We start from the raw sequence: 20,595 nt of genomic DNA, 5'->3' as shown, positions 1-20,595 counted from the left end.
AGTCTGGAGAACTCTGTCCTGCCTTCGTCACTCAACCTGGGACAGTGGACGAGCCACTTGGTCTCGTGTTCACCGGCGAAATGAAAATAGTACAACTACCTTCCACAGCTGCTAGAGGGTCCGGGGGGTCTAAACACCTGTCCGTGGACAGTGCTGGCATAATCACTCCAGGGGAAGGGCGGAATCCTGGGTCCCACCTGAGAGGCTCTGATTCTGGAAACCTGGGGCAGGACTCTGGAATCCTGTTTTGTGAAAAGCTCCCTGGGAGATTCCCAAGTGCAGGCAGGTCCGGGAGCCACAGATTATTCTGACATTATGTTTGCAGAGTAGGCATTCAAAGAGCAGCTGTAGCTCTTCCTACGTTGGCCAGTTTTCTGGGAAAGGGACATCATATTCCTTATTTGCAGTGATAAGGGAAAGGAGGGGACAGACAGGGAAACAAACCCTCTTGGTTCTACTATTAGGAAAAGGGCTAAATAATCTATATCCTATTAGCTGTCTAATAGAATAAGATAAGGGGCACCTGGCTGGCTCAGTCTGAAAAACGTATAACTCTTGATCTTGGGGGTCATGAGTTCAAGCCCCATGTTGGGTTTAGATTACTTTAAAAAAAATTTAAAAATGGAATGACTTAAATCTATTCTGTCCTCAGAAGGACTTCCATGAAGTATTAATAAGAAAAGCAAGTTTCTTGGGGCACCTGGGTGGCTCAGTCGATTGGGTGTCCGACTTCAGCTCAGGTCATGATCTCACCGCTGGTGAGTTGGAGTCCCCGCATCCAGCTCAGTGTTGACAGCTCAGAGCCTGGAACCTGCTTCGGATTCTGTGTCTGTCTCTCTCTCAAAATAAATAAACATTTAAAAAAATAAAAAGAAAAACAAGTTTCAGATTCATTTGATTTTTTTTAATACACTGTTTAAAAATACCGGTATTTTAAATACTCCCCGTAAATAGGTGTCCATGCCTGTGGCAAAGGTAAGAAAACATTATTTGCAGTTGTTCATCGTGGAGGGTGGGAATGGAAGACCAGGGAAGAGAGATTATGCAGCCCTCGCTGCTGTTCGAGAACTCCAAGTTTTACCAAATCTCCCCATTTTTCCAGTGAGGTTGGGTAGCTGGTCGTGAATTTTCGCAAAGTTTAGGCACTGCCAAATAAAGAAAAGTCTTCTACGATGGAAAAAACAAATCACCCTTTGGGTCGAAGAAAACACCCTTCGGACGATTTTGGTCCTGGATGCGACTTATTTCTGACTCATCCCCAACGTTTGGAAGGGTGTGTGGCAGGGTGAGCGCGGTGCGGGGGGCCGAGCACTCTTGCGCGGGACCGACAGATTCGGAACCCCCGGTTCTCCCAGCCACGGCCTTGGAGGCGGTTACTGTCTCATGAGGCTTGTAAAAGGCCTGGGGAGGGTACACCCGCAGCCCTCCCTCGGCGCCCGCCGCCCCCTGGCCGGAAGGCCGCCCTTCCGCCATCTTTGCTCCCACCCGACGCCGCCGCTTCCTCCCGGCTCAGAAGTTTCGCGCCAAATTGTCCAGCAGGCAAAATGGAGCCCGGAAAAAGACCAGGGACGTGACGTCACGAGCCCTGCAGCCAATCCGCTCCTGAAGCTTGTCCGGAAGGTGGGGCTCGCGGGAGTAGTGCGGTCCAATCGCTGGCTGTGGAACCTCAGCGGGCCAATGGGGACGCAGCGGCAGCGGCGCCCGAACGCGGCGTCTCGTTTTTCCCGCGAAACTCGGCGGTGGAACTTGGAGGTGCAGCTGTACCCGGGTCTGGGGGTTGTCACATTGCAGAGGTGAGACCGGGATTCTGGGGCGGGAGAGGGGGCGGTCCGGGAGTCTGCAGGTCTCTGCCCTTGAGGGCCCAGCAGGGTGGGCAGGCATTCTCGCGGGCGAGCTGGGGTTCCCCCGCCCCGCGTTCGGAGCCGACCCTTCGGGCGTCCGAGCAGAGGCTGCGCGTCGCCCCCGCCGGCTCCAGCTGTTTGTCCCCGCGCCAGGCGCAGTCATGTCGGGCTTCGACGACCCCGGCATCTTCTACAGCGACAGCTTCGGGGGGGACCCCGCGGCCGATGAGGGCCAGGCCCGCAAATCGCAGCTGCAGAGGCGCTTCAAGGAGTTCCTGCGGCAGTACCGAGTGGGCACCGACCGCACCGGCTTCACCTTCAAATACAGGTGCGAGACCGGAGGAAGAGGGGGGGCGTACGCAGGGGCCGCCCGTTTTCACTCAGAGCCGGCTAGTGTCGAGCACGAATGGGGGGACACGGGCCCAGGGAAGGGAGGGAGCGTGTCCTGGGGCCGCGGATCGGGGTTCCAGCCATGCCTCATCCGGCCGCACGCGTGTGGTCTTTGGTTTTGTACATCTTATACCTGAAGGTAACTTTTGAGTGGTCACCTGTTGAGTGGGCTCCTAACAGCCAGCTACAGCCTCTAGAGACCCTTGGTTTTTTATCCAGGACTTGGTGGTGGTCATTGGCGTCTTGTTTTTCTGCGTAATATCTACGGCGTCTTTGAAACCCAAGTTCTCCTTGGGGGTAAATGGTGAAGATGGTAGTTAAGATTTATCTCACTCTTGCGTTCTTTCCAAATTTGGGACTTCCACTGAACAGCACCTGCTGGATGCCAGGCACCATCCACTGAACCTGCCCTTGGTCATTGTGTAACTTGCGGCATCTTGTCAAATCCTTGTCAGTCCAGCCATCAGTCCTAGCACCTTAAAATGCAGAGGTGGAGTTGCAGGTTCAGGCTGGGGCATGACCAGTTAGTATCAAAGTGACTTCCCAGTAACAGCCTCTCTGTGTCATCCGTAAATGGTGCCTCCGTGTAGTCTGTACCAGCAGATGTTGACCATCTGTGTGCCCCACACCGTGTTAGGCACTGAGATATGAAGATGAAAAGATCTATTGCTGTAGCGCCTGGGCAAGGTGGTTGAGCGCCCAACTTCGGCTCAGGTCACAGTCTCGCAGTTCGTGGGTTCGAGCCCTGCGTCGGGTTCTGTGCTGACAGCTCAGAGCCTGCTTCAGATTCTGTGTTTCCCTCTCTGTCTGCTTCTCCCTCACTTGTGCTGTCTCTGTCTCTCAAAAAACTGAATGAACATTTAAAAAAAAAAAAAAAAGAAAAGGAGGAATATAGAAGGGAGTTAGGAAGGGCTTCCAGAGAAGCCCAAGTTTGACCGTGACTGAGAGAAGAGTTCAGGTGTGGAAGGCATTCCTGATGGGAGCAGTCGCTGCATGGGCACAGAGGTAGGAGTGGCCTTTTATGATAGCAAGGGGCTTTCTGGGCCATGGTGGCCATTTTGCATGGCTCTGGGACATAAGGTAGGGATGAGGCTGAGGAGAGGGCTCTGTAGGGCTGTGGTCCCTAAGTGTTGTGGGACAAGAGTTCCGTAGAATGGCCTGGTGACTAATAAGACAGACAGGGTCACTGCTGCCTTTGGCCTCCCAGGTTTGAGCTTGTATTTTGTTTGTCTCCAAGGGGAAGTAAAAGGCTCCAGGGAGCCTTGCAGCGAAAGAACCGAGTCTTCCCAAACTGACCTGTGTGTGCACACAGCCCTGTCTTTGAGCATCGAACTGTCCTTCAGCCCGTTCACCCATCTATCTTGTGGACTCTCTCCATGGAGCTTGGTTTTGCAGGGCGCCACTGTGGGCAGCAGGGAGTCTCCGCAGGGTTACACCCCAGAACCGCCTAGAACTCCATGTGTATTTGGGAAGGGGGCAGTGCTGGTGATGGTGTGGGCGGATTCCAGGTGCACATGTGCCTTGGCCAGAGTTGATTTGCTCTTCTCTGCATCCCCCTCTACCCACCCCAGGGATGAACTCAAGCGCCATTACAACCTGGGGGAGTACTGGATCGAAGTGGAGATGGAGGACCTGGCCAGCTTCGACGAGGACCTGGCCGACTACTTGTATAAGCAGCCAGCCGAGCACCTGCAGCTGGTGAGCGGGACCCCGTCCCTAACCCCACTCCCCCTCACCAGGGCTGGCCCTGCTCTGGTCTCTAACAGTTGGCTCCTTCCTCTTCTCCAGCTGGAGGAAGCTGCCAAGGAGGTGGCCGATGAGGTGACCCGGCCCCGGCCCACTGGTGAGGAGGCGCTCCAGGACGTTCAGGTCATGCTCAAGTCAGATGCCAGCCCGTCAAGCATTCGTAGCCTGAAGGTGGGTCCACCTGGGGGCAGGTTCCTGGGGGCGGCGGCGGCAGCGGCAGCTTCTGCATGGTGCACAGGGGCTTCAGCTGTGTAACCCTGAGCAGCTCACTCAGCCCCTTTGAGCCTGTGTCCTCCTCTGTAAAATTAACTCATTGGAATGTGTTTACTGAGCTCCATCTATGGGCAAGGCATCGAGTTGGTTCCTGAAGAAACCGTATTGAATTAAACAAAGAGCCCCGGTGTGGAGTTTCTGTCCCACTGTGGAGTGTGGGGGGAGCCCTGAGTAAGCCAGTATGTATCACTCATGGCGGCTTTATTTATTTATCTATTTTTTTATTGTTTACTTTTGAGAGAGAGAGAAAGTGCACGTGCAAAGTGCGGAGGGGCAGAGAGGGAGGGAGGGAATTCCAAACGTGGCGCAGAGCCCAACACAGGGCTTGATCTGGAACTATGAGATCATGACCTGAGCCGAAATCAAGGGTCAGATGCTCAACCGACTGAGCCCAGGAGCCCCACCTGTGATGATTTTCAGATGTTCCTCAGTGCAGTGGGAGAAATCAGGGGGTTGGCCCTTGGGAAAGACAGAGAAGGCTTCCTTGGTGGAGAGCGAACACTGGGCAGACAGCTGGGAGAACATTCCAGGGAGGTGGAGGTACGGCCCAGGCAAAGCCCGAGTGGCGAGGAGGGCGTGGTGTTATGCTCAAGGCTGTGTGGAGGGACAGCCAGGCTGACGGTGATGGGGAAGCAGGAGGGGTTGACACCTGAGGTGTTTGTTTTAGTTGACAAATGCTAAAGGCTGTGGTGCTCCAGGCGTGGGCCAGACCCACCTGTGAACACCCAGGACTCGGTTCTCTCGGAGCTCATGGTGGAAGAGACAGATGGGGGGCTTGGAGCTAATTTCAGGAGCTGCGAGGAAGAAAGAAACACAAGAAATATGACCGTGGCCAAGGGAGGTGGATGGCAGGCAGAAGAGGCCTCTCTGAGGAAGTGATGTTGGAGTGAGTCTGAGTGATTCATAGTCAGCTGCACAGCAGCCTAAGGGAAGAGCATTCCAGGCTGGAGGAGGAGCAGGTGCAAAGGCTCTGAGGTGGGGACAGTGGCATGCTTCAGGCAACGAGAAGGAGCCGAGCCGGTGTGGCCGGGCCCCAGTGAGCATGAGGGTTGAGGGAAGGAAGGGAGGAAGAGGCCAGAGGGCCGGGGCCTTTCCAGCCTGGAAAGGAGTGTGGATTGCGGCTGGAGCGCAGGAGGAAAGCAGGGGGTGCTTAGGTATTAGAGTGGGCGGTTCCATTGGCAAACAACCCTTTTGGCTGCCAGGCGGGGGACACTTTATAACAGTGGCAGGAGTGGGAGCCAGGAGAGCAGGAAGCGATGGTCATGACGTTAGTCATTCTGTCACAGGGCGGCTGTTAGAATCTAGGGAGGTGATGCACTTGGCTGTGCTCTGCGTACCCCCATAGCAGGGCCCAGATGTAGCTGATGGCACCTCCTCGTGTGCGTCGGACCCACAAGGCCAGTCTCTGGTCTTTGCTGGAGTCCCCACATCCTGCGGCTCTCTTGGGGTCCCCGTCAAGCTTTCTTTGGCTGGCACGAAGGCAGGTCTGTTCCAGAAGCAGGGCTGTGAGCTCTGGGGCTGGTCCGCTTCATCTCTGTGTTCCCAGCAGCTGGGAGAGGCTCTGTGACGAAGTTTGGACTCAAACTCAGTATCACGCGTTTGCCTCCCTGTGGAAGTGGCATTGACCTGTTTGGGGGGCAGCTGTTCCATCAGGCGGGCAAGCCTCCACTCCCCCCGGGGACACTGCTGTCAGACTCCTGGGAGAACACCTCAAATGGCCTGCTCCAGGGGATGGGTTTCCCACAGTGGAGGAGGAGCCGTCTCTAGAAGGCTCACTGGGCAGGGGAGGGCTCAGAGGGGCCCAGACCAGCCCAGTCCTTCGGGGTTCTGGAGTGCCCTCAGAGGGGCCCAGACCAGCCCAGTCCTTCGGGGTTCTGGAGTGCCGGACGCCTGCGTTGTTGGAGATTGCTGTCTGAAAAACATGCTCCATGGTGGTTCCAGCAGTCCCCGTGTCCCCAGGTCGTGGCGGACACGCGTGGTGTAATTAAACACAGAGGGGGCCGGCCTCCTTTCTTCTCTGCCTCCCGTCCCCCAGGCTTCAGAGCGGGTGCCGGCCTGAGCCTGGAGCCTGCCTGCCCCAGAAGGCCGGCTGGGACCTGGGAGGAAAGATGAAAGGAACTTTTATTTATTTATTTATTTAAAAAATTTTATGTTTTTATTTGTTATTAAGACAGAGAAATAAAGCATGAGTGGGGGAGGGCAGGTAGAGGGGGAGATACAGAATATGAAGCAGGCTCCAAACTCTGAGCTGTCAGCACAGAGCCCGATGCGGGGCTCAAACTCACGAACCGTGAGATCATGACCTGAGCCGAAGTCAGACGCTTAACCGACTGAGCCACCCAGGCGCCCCAGGAACTTAAAAAAAATTCTTCTTAATTTTTGGGTCCCCTGGGTGGCTAGAGCCTGCAGCCTGCTTACGATTCTGTGTCTCCCTCTCTCTCTCTGCCCTTTGCCTGCTCACACACTCTCTCCCTCCCTTTCTCTCTCTGTCTCAAAAATAAATATTAAAAAAAAGTTTTTACTTTTACCTTTTTTTTTTAATCTCAAGGAGGTCCCGCACTCAATGTGGGGCTTGAACTCAAGGCCCTGAGATCAAGAGTCACTTGTTCTACTGACTCAGCCAGCAAGGTTCTCCTGAAAGGAATGTTTCTTGTCTTACGGAAAATTGCACACGGAAACAGAATAGTGTAATGAATCTCATGTAGCTTCGCCTAGGTTTAGTGGTTAACGTTTTGCCTTACTTTCTTTTTTCTTTTTTGTTGTTGCTAAAGTGCTTTATAAAATAAGTTACAGAAGTGCCTCTTTGTCCCTAAGTACTTCGGCATGTGTTAGAAGGTTTTCCTAGCTTATCTCTGGTGGCCCTGTGTCCATAACGACCCCCTCCCTGGGTGACTTTCTTGCAGTCGGACATGATGTCGCACCTGGTGAAGATCCCTGGCATTATCATCTCGGCGTCTGGGGTCCGCGCCAAGGCCACCCGCATCTCCATCCAGTGCCGCAGCTGCCGCAACACGCTCAGCAACATCGCCATGCGCCCGGGCCTGGAGGGCTACGCCCTGCCTAGGAAGTGCAACACGTGAGTGTGTCTTGGGGGGCCCCAGGGCCTGGGGCGGGGTGACGTCTGAGTGGAGACGGGAAGGGTGAGGACCAGCCTGCGGCGCCTGCAGGGAGAGGGGCTGGGGCAGAGGCATGCCCTGCAGGGGTGGCGCGGGGCTCAGGGCTGAGAACCAGGCACAGCGTCCTTCTCCATTGGTGGGTTCTGTCCCTGCCAGGATGTCCAGACAACTTGTGTGGGGACCCCGGGGTCAGGAGGGAAGGCAGTCCAGGGGATGAGTCTGTCTGGGGTGTTCTGAAGCCAGCTGGTTTGCTGGGGCTGCCGGCCCGGGGACGTAGCACGCACGTTCAATTACACGTCTCCGAGGTCCACGTTTGCGCTACAGAGACCGCTTATGTGGCTTCTTGGCCCGAGAAATGAGTGTTTACTCTGGCTCTTACAGAAAATGATGTCCACCCATGATCCGAAGGGCCCGCGCCCTCCCTCGGGCTGCCTGTCGGCCCCTGCTGGCCCCTCTCAGCTACCTGACCCCAGTGTCGGCAGCGCCCTGTGCTCGGCCACGCTGCTTTTTTCTTCACTCACTCCAAGTGGTCTCGGGCTCTGAGTACCGTCCACGTGCAGAGGACACTCCCGTGTCGCCCCCGAGCTCCACAGTCAGACCTGGCTGTGGGCTGGACGCCCTTAAGCCCGGGTCTAGGGGATACTGCAGATTTGAACCGCACTGACCTCACCTCCATCCCACCCCCAGATCTGCCCTTCCACAGCCCCTCTCCCCACCCCAGATAGAAGCCCCAGCTTTTCAGGGGGCCCAAGTGCTCAGTCTCCAAGTATTTCTGGGAAGCCCTTCTGGCCCTGCCCTTGAGATTGCGTGTAGGGAGCCAGACCCTTTCTTGACTGTGGGCCTGTCTGTGGTCCTCTCTCACCTGGAGTGGTGACCCCTTGGGCCCACCCTCATTCCTCAGTCAGTTCTCCACTCTGCTGCCTGTGACCCTTTGCCCTGCAAGTAATCCAGTCATTTCCACGTCACCTGAAGACCAGCGCTGGGCTGGCCCGCATGGCCCTCCACCGCCCTCTCTGGCCTCCGGTCCTCCCCTCCACGCTGGGCCCAGCCTCACTGCCTCCCTCCTAGCACAGGGCCTTTGAACACGCTATTTCCTCTGCCACAGTCAATTTTTCCTTCAGCTTTCTCTTCTGTTCCCACCCCCGCACCAGAGGTGCCTCCCCAGGCCTCCATCTGACCTGGGCGTGTGCGCACCCGGTCACGCTACCCACCAGATAGCATGAGGTGCTGTCTCTCGTTCTGTCATGGACGCTCGCTGGCAGTCTCTTCTTCCCCGACTAGAGTGTGAGCTCCATAAGAGCAGGGGCTCGCTGCCGTGTCCCTGGCCTGTAGATCTGCGTCTGGCACCTAGTGGATGCTTTGCTGGAACGCTGCTAGAGTAGTTGAACTATGACTGCATCACGTGGAGGTAGATAGAGGCCTGGGCCCCGAGGATGGTCTCCGGGTGCCCAGACGCTCACCCAGATGTCCTGGGATTTGAGTGGCGGTTTTGTAAGGTCATTGGTGATTTGGGTCCCTACCTCTGGGGACCCTGAGACCCTTGTGTGGGTGGGAGTGTGACTTGTCTGCAGGGAGGAGGAGCCAGGCCTGGAGCAGACCTCCCCGTTCCTCACTGCCTCATGGTACCCCCGAGAGCTGCCCTCCTTGTAAGGGCTTTGCCTGGCGGTCGCAGAGACAGACCGTCAACTTGCTGTGGACCAGAGCTTGTCACTGACTCCTGGGATGGGCTCCCTGGGGTTTGGGTTCTCGGGGGAGCCCTGGTGACCTTTTCTCCCCACCCCGCACAGGGATCAGGCCGGGCGCCCCAAGTGCCCGCTGGACCCGTACTTCATCATGCCCGACAAGTGTAAGTGTGTGGACTTCCAGACCCTCAAGCTGCAGGAGCTGCCTGATGCAGTGCCTCACGGCGAGATGCCCAGACACATGCAGCTCTACTGCGACAGGTGCCGAGGGCTGGGGCTGGGGACAGGAGTGGCTGTCCCCACGTCGGGTGCTGGTTGTGGCCGCATGAGCGTGGTGGGTGGAGGGGGTGGCCCGTCACGGAACACTCGTCCTAGGAACACCAGTCCCGGGAACAGGCCGATGGCCCGCTGAGGGCTCTGAGCCGGGCTTTCCCGGGAGAGTCCCGGGTCTCTGTGCACGTGCTTCCTTGGGTGTTGCTGAAGGATTGGGAAGGAGGAGAGGGTGCTTGACTGGAGTCTGGTCCCCTCTTGGCCACCTGGGCCAAGGACATGATGGGGTTTGTCCTGGGCTTGTGCACCTGGGCGTGCGTGCAGGTGTTGTGTGCTGTGCTGTTCTGAGGCGTGGATCCACGGGTTTCGGTAGCTTCGTCGGTGGCAGTGGGATGTGTAGAAGTCAGACTTTAGCAAATTGAGTTTGCAAAGCCTCAGTTTGCTCATCAGCAAAACGGGCATGATGACCGTCCTGAATCTCTAGTTAGGCAGCTGGGCGATGGGAATTGGAAAATGCACGTTTAGCGCAGTTCCTTAATACAGATGGAGGCTTTGGCGTTGATTAGGTTAACCTCAAGCAGTCTGTAGTCCCGACTTAAGCAGTGGTGTGGGGGAGGAGGGGCCTCAGAGTTCTCTCTGAAGAGTGGCAGTGGTGGGATGGGACTCTTTCCGGCATGGAAAGCACTTCTGGGTCGTTTCCTCCCTTGATCCCACAGTATCACTGCCCCCCAGCCCCCAAGCTCAGAGACGAGCAGTGACTTCCGAGTGGCGGGGTGCAGGTGTGTACCTCAGTGTCCCCGCTGCACCGCCTCTGGCTGGAGGGGCTCAGAGACAGACTTCTTCCAGCACCTTCGTTTTGAGAAGAGAATGTGGAAGTCCAGAGGCAAAATGGCCCCGCAGAGTGGCAAGACGGCCTGAGGAGGAAGGCTGCCCACAAGGGGGGCCCGTGGCCTGTCTGACAGTGGATGAGAAGGGGGCGGGGGCCCAGCACGGAGCCTCCCGTGCGTCCGCCACCGGCCAAACAAACGAGCTCTAGATGGGCAGGGGAGGGTCAGCCACCACCGCGACCATGGGGGTTGGCCACAGAGAGGTCTGGAGCCAGCTCAGGCGGGGAGACCTCCACCCTAGATGATAAGGGGGGCCATGAGAGTGACCGGATGGGTGAGTGGGTCCGAGACCTCCCTGTCCCCACCGTGCTCTCATCTCTGTTTCTCCTTCCTCCCTGTCTCCTCAGGTACCTGTGTGACAAGGTCGTCCCCGGGAACAGGGTCACCATCATGGGCATCTATTCCATCAAGAAGTTTGGCCTGACCTCCAGCAGGGGCCGCGACAGGGTGGGTGTGGGCATCCGGAGCTCCTACATCCGTGTCCTGGGCATCCAGGTGGACACAGATGGCTCTGGTGAGTGGGCTTTGGGGCCCCGGCTGGGCTGCACCCTGGGCCGAGCCCTGTCGCCTCTCCCCTGGATTGTTGCCGGGCCTCCTCGTTTCCCTGTCCCCACCCTTCTCAGGTGTCCCCAGGGGCCTCCACGATCTGGCTCCAGCTCCTCAGAACCTCCTTCCCCTCACTCACTGGACCTTGAGCACAGGCCCACTCCTGAGGGGCAGAACTGGGGTCTTGGCTCAGGCTTGGGGCACCCCAGCTCTGAGGCGCTGCCCTGCAGGGGCCCCTCGTCGGGCGGAGGCTGGCCAGGGTCTGGCTCCCACAGCACTCACGCCCGCCCGCCCTGGCCCACCCAGGCCGCAGCTTTGCCGGGGCCGTGAGCCCGCAGGAGGAGGAGGAGTTCCGGCGCCTGGCCGCCCTCCCCAATGTCTACGAGGTCATCTCCAAGAGCATCGCCCCGTCCATCTTCGGGGGAATGGACATGAAGAAGGCCATCGCCTGCCTGCTGTTTGGGGGCTCCCGAAAGAGGTGGGGGTCTGGTCCCCCCAGATCTGGGAAGGGACAGGTGACTCGGCCCACAGGAGGGTTGCTGCTGATGGTCAGGACATGAATAAAAGAACATTCATGTTTTCCTGGGACCCTTGCCGCTACTCCCAAGCTCCCCCATCTCCCAGGCTCGCGCCAGCTGGCTAGTGGCTTGGCTCTTCCTGGCCTGGAGGCAGGCTCTCCCCCATCGCCCCCATGGGTGGGGTGAGGCTGGGGGCACAGGGGCCATGGACGAAGGTCTCAGCCCAGAGCCTCTGCGTGCCTGCTGCTTTGAGGCTCGTGATCCCAGCTGGGGGGCCAAGCGCCAGCCCGCCCCATGAGCAGCCTGAGTGCCAGCCCCCCCGCCCATCGTCCCCCAGGCTCCCTGATGGGCTCACCCGCCGAGGAGACATCAACCTGCTGATGCTCGGGGACCCGGGGACGGCCAAGTCCCAGCTGCTGAAGTTCGTGGAGAAGTGCTCTCCCATCGGGGTAAGTGCCTGGGATGCTGCTCTGCCTGCGCGCTCTGCCCGGCCGCCCCAGGAGGAGGGCAGGCTGCAGGCAGGGCCCTCGGGTCCCCAGGACCGCCTCGGTGGTCAGGATGGCACAGCGGGAGGAGGAAGGGGACCTCTGGGTGTGGGTTGGTTTGGGGCAGCGGGTAGAGTGTGTCCTGAGAGACAGCCCAGGCTTTGGGTCTTTGCCTGGCCAGTAGCTAGCTGGCCATGGACCTTGAGCAAGTCACCTAATCTCCCTGAGGCTCCGTTTATCTACCCACTGAATCACTGCATTGGTAACAGTCATGAGAAGATTAAGGGCCAGGTGCCACTTGCAGCGCAGTGGCACGTAGATTTACTCACCGGACACTCACTCACGCACGGTGGGTGCTGTGAGTCCCCTGAAGGCGGAGGAAACGGGTACAGAATAGCTTCGCCTTCTCAGGGTCCCGCAGCCAGTAAGTTCGAGCGCAGGGATTTGACCCCAGGTGTGTGGTGCTCTGTGCAGCGATGGGGGTCAGGGGGCTTGGAGTGGGCGGGGCTGGCCGCCCTGGCTGGTGGGCGCTGTAGTCTGGGTAGACCCGAAGTGTGCCAGGTGCTCCGTGTCTGCGCGGTCCGACAAACACGCACGCGTTCCAGCCATGAGCCCTAGGAGTGGGCTTATGATTCTTTAAAAAAAAATTTTTTTTTTAGTGTTTATTTATCTTTGAGAGCGAGAGAGAGACAAGACACAGAATCTGAAGCAGGATCCAGGCTCTGAGTTGTCAGCACAGAGCCTGACGCGGGGCTCAACCTCACAGATCATGACCTGAGCTGAAGTCAGATGCCCACCGACTGAGCCACCCAGACGCCCCCAGAGGGCTTACATTTCTGGTGGCCATGTTAGAAATTAATCTTAATATTCTGCTCAGCTCAGCATATCTGAAGCATCATTGTTTTAACATGTAGCTTAATGTAAAAGATGCCGCAGGGTACTTCATATTCTTTTATTTTTTAAGCACAAAGTTTGAAATGGGTGCGTATTTTACACCTCAAGCCCACCTGGGTCAGGACTTGCCACAGTGGCAGGGTGTGGCACTCGGGTTTGCATAGAGATGACGAGGGACTGGGGAGGGGGAAGCTTCTCCTGGGGAGTCCGGAGTCCCTGTCCTAGCCCTGAGGCCACCTGAAGTGTGTCCCTCATCCCCGCCGGGCCTCTGTTGGCTCCTCCGTGAGCTGGGCCCCTGAGGGCCGCTTCCCAGGGCTAAGGTGGGGCTCAGGTGACCAGAGCACGCGGATGCCCACGGGGGCAGGACGTCCAGGCCAGACTGGTGCCGGGACCGCCTTCCCAGCCCAAGGGAGGAGCACGGGGTTCCGTCCTGGGCTCTGCAGCCGGCTCTGATGTGTGACCTTGAGCTGGCCCTGTCAGCCTGGGCCCTGGAGTCTCTGTGGTCAGAGCACCGAGCTGGAGACGTGCGGTGGCCTGAGCCCTCCCCTCTCCCCGCAGGTGTACACGTCGGGGAAGGGCAGCAGTGCGGCGGGCCTGACCGCCTCGGTGATGAGGGACCCCTCGTCCCGGAACTTCATCATGGAGGGCGGGGCCATGGTCCTGGCGGATGGCGGGGTCGTCTGCATCGACGAGTTTGACAAGGTGGGTCTGACGGTGAGGTGGCCTCCTGTGCGCTGACCGCACAGACCGCCTCTGATTGAGACCTGTGCGTTCAGTCTCCAGGCCTGTTACTCTAGGGAAGTAATTTAAGCTCTCTGAGCTTCAGTTTCCACATCTGGGGAGTGGAGAGAGGAGAGCAAGCCTGCGCAGTTCATGGTCACCAGGGTGAGAGGCCTTCTCATTCCTGCCATCCGCCGGGCATAGCGTCGGGACTTGGCCGGTGGCCGTCCTGCTCTCCTGCCCTCCCCCACCACCCCGGGCCTCACGGACGTCCCTGTCCCACACAGATGCGGGAAGATGACCGAGTGGCGATCCACGAGGCCATGGAGCAGCAGACCATCTCGATAGCCAAGGTGCGCGGTGCTGCCCTGCCTGGCTGCCCGCGGGGAGGGTGCTGGCAGGGGGCCTGGAGTCGCGCCCCGCTTCTCCCCTCCGCCATCCGCTCCCTCCCTCCCCCCTCAGGCTGGGATCACCACCACCCTCAACTCGCGGTGCTCCGTCCTGGCTGCAGCCAACTCGGTGTTCGGGCGCTGGGACGAGACGAAGGGGGAGGACAACATCGACTTCATGCCCACCATCTTGTCCCGCTTCGACATGATCTTCATCGTCAAGGACGAGCACAACGAGGAGAGGGACATGGTGCGTCGGAAGGCAGCTGGGGCCGCCGGGGGCATGAGGCCGGGTCCAGCCAGGCCCACAGTTCTGGGGGAGGGTCAGCGGGGCCTGGCCCAGAGTCCCGACGGGCAGCCCGGGGGCTGAGGCCTGCGGAGAACCCTGGACTCGGGGTCCAGAGTCCTGCCTCCCGTGTGTGCCGCGCCGTGCAGTTCAGGTAAATCCTTCCCTCCCTGGGCCTCAGCCCCTTGTACTCAGAACAAGGGGGACGAACACATAACAGAAGCCCGGCTCCGGCCGGAGCGTCTCTGGAAGAAAGCAGCGGCTTCTGTGACGGACAAGCCCAGAGCAGGGAGGCTCAGGTGCATCCGGGCCCAGTGGTCAGAGCTCTGTTCTGCCTCTGCCGCCTCCCTTGCTGGAGGGCTGTCCCCACACAGACGCCCTCCGGTGGCTGGTTCGGCCCTGGCAGCTCTGTGGTTTTGTCTGGTTGGCTCACGGCCACCAAGGAAAGAGGGGCCTCCTCCTCTCCATGAGTTCTGGCCCTGCCGGCCCCTGCTTCCTACCTGCTCCACGTCCGTGTTGCCACCCGGGTTGGGGAGGGCCTGCAGGCTGACCCATGTTCCCTCGGCCTCCGCAGATGCTGGCCAAACATGTCATCACTCTGCACGTGAGTGCACTGACTCAGACCCAGGCCGTGGAGGGGGAGGTCGACCTGGCCAAGCTTAAGAAGTTCATTGCCTACTGCCGAGCGTGAGTCCTGGAAGCGGGCCACGGGGAAGTGGGGTTCCCCGGCTCTCCTGTGGTGGGAGGGAGCCCTGAACCCAGGGCCTACTTCCTGCACGGGATGCCCGAGGTGAAGTGCTCCTGAGGGTCCTGGCTAGGCTCCTTTCTGCCCTTGCACGGGCCACTGGTGGCTCTTGGCTTCAGTTTCCACATCTCTAAAATGAGGTGTTAAGAATCAGAAGGTCTTTAAAGACCCCCTTGACTCTCCCATGCAGGGAGGCGGTGCAGTCTGGACCCTGTGGACACGGGCTCTGGGTCACGTCCGCCCCACCGTGTGACCTTGGGGAAGTCAGCTGCCCTCTGAGCCTCCCTTTTCCTGGACTGGTGTTGCCGGGGTTTTGTAAGAGTGGCCCGGGCCATTAAGTGCTGCCCCGAGTAAACGTTCAGGAGAAGGCGGGCACGACTCCTACTCTCGTTTTCTTCACAGACAGCCAGTAATCGTAATCACTCGTGCAGTAGTTACCCCGTGCTGGGTGTTCTGAGTATTTCATGTGTAAATGGACCCGAGCCCTGTCCCCAAACCTTTGAGGGTGCCGTAGGGACCCATTTTACTGGGGCTGCGGCAAAGAAGCTGAGGGAAGGAGAGGTCACAGATCTTGTCCGAGGTCCTGAGTGGGAGGTAGTAGAGTGAGGATTTGGACCCAGGTTCTGGCTCCAGGGGCCGTGCTTCGAGCCACTGTGTGGACACTCGGGGGTAAAACCTGAAGGTAGAGGAGTCTTCAAGGACCCTGCAGTGGGAGGGAGCACTGTGATCGGGTGGGTCCCTGCTTCCGCCCCCCACCCTCACCCCGGCCCCCTTGGAGTGATGTCCTGGCTCCTCGTCCCAGTTCTGAGCTCCCGTGGCCCCAGCTGTGAGTCCTGCCCCATCACGATGCCTGGTGGTCTCGGGGAGTTGACTCCCTCCTCCTGGCTTCTGTCTTCTCATCCTCAGCATGAGGGCTGGCTTAGGGGATCTAAGTACTCCCCCGAATCTGTGGTTGTCACCTGGCGGGGCAGCATGACGGGTGCCCCCAAGAGCCCTTCTTCCTGGGCTCACGGCAGCTGCTCCCCGCCACCCCGCAGGAGGTGTGGCCCGCGGCTGTCGGCGGAGGCCGCGGAGAAGCTCAAGAACCGGTACATCATCATGCGGAGCGGAGCCCGGCAGCACGAGAGGGACAGCGACCGCCGCTCCAACATCCCCATCACCGTGCGGTGAGTGGGCGCAGGGGGCAGGGCGGGCCCCCTCCGGGGACAGTGGGCTGTGCCCACAAGCCCTGGGCCGGGGGCCCTTGCTGAGCACACAGAGCAGGCCTGCAGTCGGGGCCGCGGCTCAGGGAGGCTTCACAGAGTGTAAACCCTGATGGCCTGTACTTCTCAGCTCGTTGTAAGGCTGAGAAAACCTGGGACCCGGTTTTCAGAATTTTGTCCGGCTTCCCTCATTGGAGGGCAGCCTGAGGGAAAGGGAAGGGTCCAGTCATGGGAGGTAAGAGACCTGGGTCCTGGACTCTGGCCGAGAGTGCGGAGAAATGGCCTTCCTTCTCTGGACTGCGGGCTTCATGGTTCTTAACGCCTCGTTCTTGGTGCATTTATACGGCAGAGGTTAGCGATGAAGTTTGGACCCACCTCGTCTGAGCCCCGCCTCCAGCACTGATTAGTTAGGAGTGGTTTTGTAGGTAATGGGAAATCCAAATAGCAAACAGACGGGACTTTATCGCTCTCTTACATGAAAACGTGTGCAGGAGGTGGTCCAGGACTCGCGCGAGGGCTGCTCAGTTTTTGGCAGCCTGGGCTCCTCACGTCTGCCCTGGTCCTTCTGGTCCTGAGTGGCTGCTGGAAGTTCAGCCATCACCTCTGCATTCTAGGCGGCGGAGAGGCAGGAAAAGAAGGGCCCACTTTTTAAGGACATTTCCCACAGAATGTTTGAACTTCTGCTTCTTGGTCTACTTTAGTCACATACACACATGTAGATGCAAGAGAGGCCGGCAACTCAAATTTTAGCTGGGCGCCCCATGCTGGAGTAAAAACGGGTTCCGTTCCTTTAATGTTTATTTAATTTTGAGAGAGAGAAATCTGAGACATCACGAGCTGGGGAGGGAAAGAGAGAGAGAGAGGAAGACACGGAATCTGAAGCAGGCTCCAGGCTCTGAGCTGTCAGCACAGCCTGATGCAGGGCTCGAACCCACAAACCATGAGATCATGACCTGAACTGAAGCCGGATGCTCAGCCGACTGAGCCACCTGGGTGCCCCTGGGGTTCCGTTTCTGAGGAAGAAAAGGGGATGGTCATGGGGGCCGCAGGCAGTCGTCCCTGTAGTCTTACGCCTTGGGCAGGTACCTCCCTGGTGCTGCACTGGGACAGGGGTGGGGGGTGGCGAGCTGAGTGTCCCCTTGATCCCACGCAGGCAGCTGGAGGCCATTGTGCGCATCGCCGAGGCCCTCAGCAAGATGCGGCTGCAGCCCTTTGCCACGGAGGCGGACGTGGAGGAGGCCCTGCGGCTCTTCCAGGTGTCCACCCTGGACGCCGCCTTGTCCGGCACCCTGTCAGGTGAGTGGGGGGCGATCCCTGGCTCCGGTCCCGTGGGGCGGGGCCGCACCGGGGAGGCCTGGGGCGTTTGCTGCATCTGTGCGTCTCTGAGTGTCCTCCTGGCGGTGAGCCCCTGTCCCCAGTTCCGCCCCAGCCGTTTTCCTCCATGACGAGGAGCGGCAGCTTCTCTCCAGACCTTGAACACGACCCTCTTGACCCAGTTAATTACTGAGAACTGTCGTCTTGTCCTCATCTGAGGACCCTGACACTGCTTGTGAGCTCATGACTGTTCGGAGTGCTCCCAAAGCTCTTCCCTGTTTACTTCCAGCCCCCCCCCCCCGAGAAGCCAGGCGGGGCACTTAGAAATAAGACAGCCACTCAGAGGCGTCTTCACAGTGCCGGGGACACCGATCGCTTAGCTAGAATGCAGGTCTCGGTCCGGAGGGCAGTGAGATCAAACTGCTGGTCAGTCCTGCAGTCTGCCGCAGGCTCAGCCTTTGAGCAGATTTTCCTGGATCACTGTGCCAGTCTGTCCTGGGGTAGATTTATTCCTTCACGCAGCAGGGTGTGGTGTTCGCCAGGCGCTGTTCTAGGTGCTGGGGGTGTAAGCGTGAACAGATCTCAAAGTCTCTGCCGTGTGGGCCTTGTTCTAGGTGGGGAGGGATTCAGCAAAGGCAGAAAGGTCAGGTGCAGGCAGTCAGAAGTGCACTGGGGAGGGGGAGGAATCCTGGCAGACCGGGTATGTTGGAGGAGGATGGTCTGGAGGGCTTCTCTGAGGAGGTGACATTATTCAGGCAGCGGTGTGAAAAGAGGAAATAAAATAAGGCTCTGTGGGTTGGGGGAAGGGGAGGGAACACTCCAGGTAAGGGAGGAGCAGGCTCGGCATGTGCAAGGGCCTGTGTGGCTGGTCCCTTGGCTGGTGGGAGAGGCCTGATCACCCCCACCCTCCCCTTGGTGAAGACTCTGTCTCTGCCCTGGAGGGAATTCTTGTCAACGTGAGAAACTGGCTCCTGGGGGCACTCTGGTTTGCTGATGGCACAGAGGTCGGGTGTGATTCTGGACGGTGAGGTTTGAACTGGGCACAGTAGGCTGTGTAGGAGTTGGCCTTGCAGACCCAGTGCATCCCGGAGCCTTGAGGTCCCTCCCAGTGGCCCCGCCGACCGTGCCCCGCCCTCCCCTTAGCTGAGACACCGAGGCGTCTGCAGGCCTTGGGCAGCGGGAGCGATGTGCCCCGTGGCAGTGGCTGGAAGTCCTGAGCCTCCCACTCGCTCGGGCTCCTGGGGCACCTCCCAGCTGTGGCCCCCGGGCCACCTGCCTTTCCTCCTTGTGTCACTGGTGGGCTCAGCTCTCTCAGATCTGCTCCTTCAGGAGCTTTGGCCCTGCTGCCTGACCAGCCGGGTGGGGACCACGTGTTACTGGCTTTCTGTCCAAGTCCACGCATGTCCCTCCTCAGAGCCCTCCTGGGGCTGCCCCCAGAATCAAAGCAAGCCCCATTCCATGGCCTAGAGCCCCCAGGACCTGGCCCCTGGTCGCCAGTCTGGCCATGACCCTGGCCCCTGAACTGGGTTTCGAATGAAGTCGGGTTTCTACCTCTGTGCCTTTGCACCTGCCAGCCGTGTCCCCTGACTCAGGGCCGTGCTGCCGTCTCCACAGGCCATGCTGTCCCCCAGGCGCTGTTCCCCTCCCTTGAGGTTTTCCTTCTGGGCCTGGCCCCAGCCACCCCATCTTGGCTCAGGGGCCCTGTCCCTTCAGGTCTCCCACCACGGGCAGAGGGACCCCCAGCACCCTGTCCCCACCCACCCGTCTGCCTCTGCCCACAGGGGTGGAGGGCTTTACCAGCCAGGAGGACCAGGAGATGCTGAGCCGCATCGAGAAGCAGCTCAAGCGCCGCTTCGCCATCGGCTCCCAGGTGTCGGAGCACAGCATCATCCAGGACTTCACCAAGCAGGTGGGTCCTCCTGGGGCCTGGGGTCAGAGTGGGGGGCCCTGCCGGGGTTCCCGCGGCCTGCTTCCCACCCACCCGGCACCGTGTCCTGCTGCTCAGCTGACAGGCCTGCACAGGGTGGGGGGTGTCTCTTCCTCGCCCTGGACCTTCCTGTTGTTCGTCCCCTAGACACTGCGGCAGTCGGGGCCGGGGTGGTGGTCCGTCCCGTCGGGAGAGGACGTAGACGCTGCGGCAGTCGGGGCCGGGGTGGTGTTCGTCCTATCAGGAGAGGACGGGGCCAGTGTCCTGGTACAGCCACACCCAGGTCCCCCGGCACTTCCATCTGTCCCTTCCCCACTGCCTGGCTTTGCAGGGTGGGGAGGGGCAGAGCCAGGCAGGGGAGTCTGCTAGTTCATGGAGGACAGTGCTGGGGAGCCCGGAGCGGGGCCTTCCGGGCGCTGTGGAGAGCTTGTCTGTAAAACCGCAGGAACACTCCACATCTTTCTGATTTCAGCTCCTCCTGACGCACATCCTGTCGTTTGAGTCTTAGAGCAGTTTCACGCAGCAGGTGGTCCACCTCCTTCTCTACACGAGTGGACTGGGCCTTGGAGGGGTTCAGGGTGTCGAGAGCTTGGGTTCTAGTCAGGTGGGCTCTGTTCCAGTCCCAGCTCTGCCACTCAACTGCTGTGTGACTTTGAGCAAGTGATTTAGCCTCTCTGTGCCTGAGCTCCTAGCCCGTAAGACGGGCGTCATTGCAGTACGGGCTGCATGGGTCTGTTGTGGGGATGGGGTGAGTGGAGGTACCCGGAGACTGGACCAGTGCCTGGCGTGTAGTAGTGGCTCGGGGGTGGGAGCCCTTCTCAGGAGCCAAGGGGATGGGGGTGAAGACCTTTTATAAACCGGAAGTTCCCTGTGAGCAGGGGGGCGATGCGTGGGCTCCCAGGGGGCTCCACGGGCCGGCGGGTGTTGTGGGGCCCCCTCTGGGGGCACGCTCCTGCATCAAGAATTGTGCCCGCAGAAATACCCGGAGCATGCCGTCCACAAGGTCCTGCAGCTCATGCTCCGACGCGGCGAGATTCAGCATCGCATGCAGCGCAAGGTCCTCTACCGCCTCAAGTGAGCCTCCGGCCCTCGGACCTGCCCGCCCTCCGCCTGGCGCGTCGCTGGTCTCCGCCTCCCTCCTGCGTCCTGAGCTTCCCACACGCTCTGCCCTCCGGGAGGAGGGAGCGCCCTGCCACCTCTGGCGCAGGAGACGTGCTTTTGGAGTTTGTTGAAATAATAAAGCCACTGTGCGCTTGGATGTCTCTGGGCTTCTGCGCAGGGTGGTCGGTCACCGCCCCCGTCCTGCCCTAAAGACCAGCCTTGGAGCCACACAGACCCGGGCATCTGACCTGCGTCTGCCCCGC

General features: G+C 59.4%; 1 protein-coding gene across 1 annotated transcript; it reads left to right on the top strand.

The window, feature by feature from the left end:
- The first annotated feature begins 1,683 nt into the window (after positions 1–1,683).
- MCM5 (minichromosome maintenance complex component 5) lies at positions 1,684–20,493 on the top strand. Its single transcript, XM_029953910.1, has 17 exons — positions 1,684–1,793; positions 1,995–2,169; positions 3,803–3,929; positions 4,020–4,148; positions 7,154–7,326; positions 9,154–9,309; positions 10,553–10,719; positions 11,058–11,229; positions 11,607–11,718; positions 13,207–13,350; positions 13,656–13,721; positions 13,831–14,007; positions 14,618–14,730; positions 15,826–15,954; positions 17,144–17,286; positions 19,086–19,213; positions 20,208–20,493. The coding sequence occupies exons 2-17, from the start codon at positions 2,003–2,005 to the stop codon at positions 20,307–20,309; spliced, it is 2,205 nt and encodes a 734-aa protein (XP_029809770.1). The 5' UTR covers positions 1,684–1,793; positions 1,995–2,002; the 3' UTR covers positions 20,310–20,493.
- The last annotated feature ends 102 nt before the right edge of the window (positions 20,494–20,595 follow it).

This window comes from Suricata suricatta, chromosome 10, assembly GCF_006229205.1.
Source record: "Suricata suricatta isolate VVHF042 chromosome 10, meerkat_22Aug2017_6uvM2_HiC, whole genome shotgun sequence".
NCBI classification, from domain to species: Eukaryota; Metazoa; Chordata; class Mammalia; order Carnivora; family Herpestidae; genus Suricata; species Suricata suricatta.
This window is presented reverse-complemented; position numbering and strand designations above follow the sequence as displayed.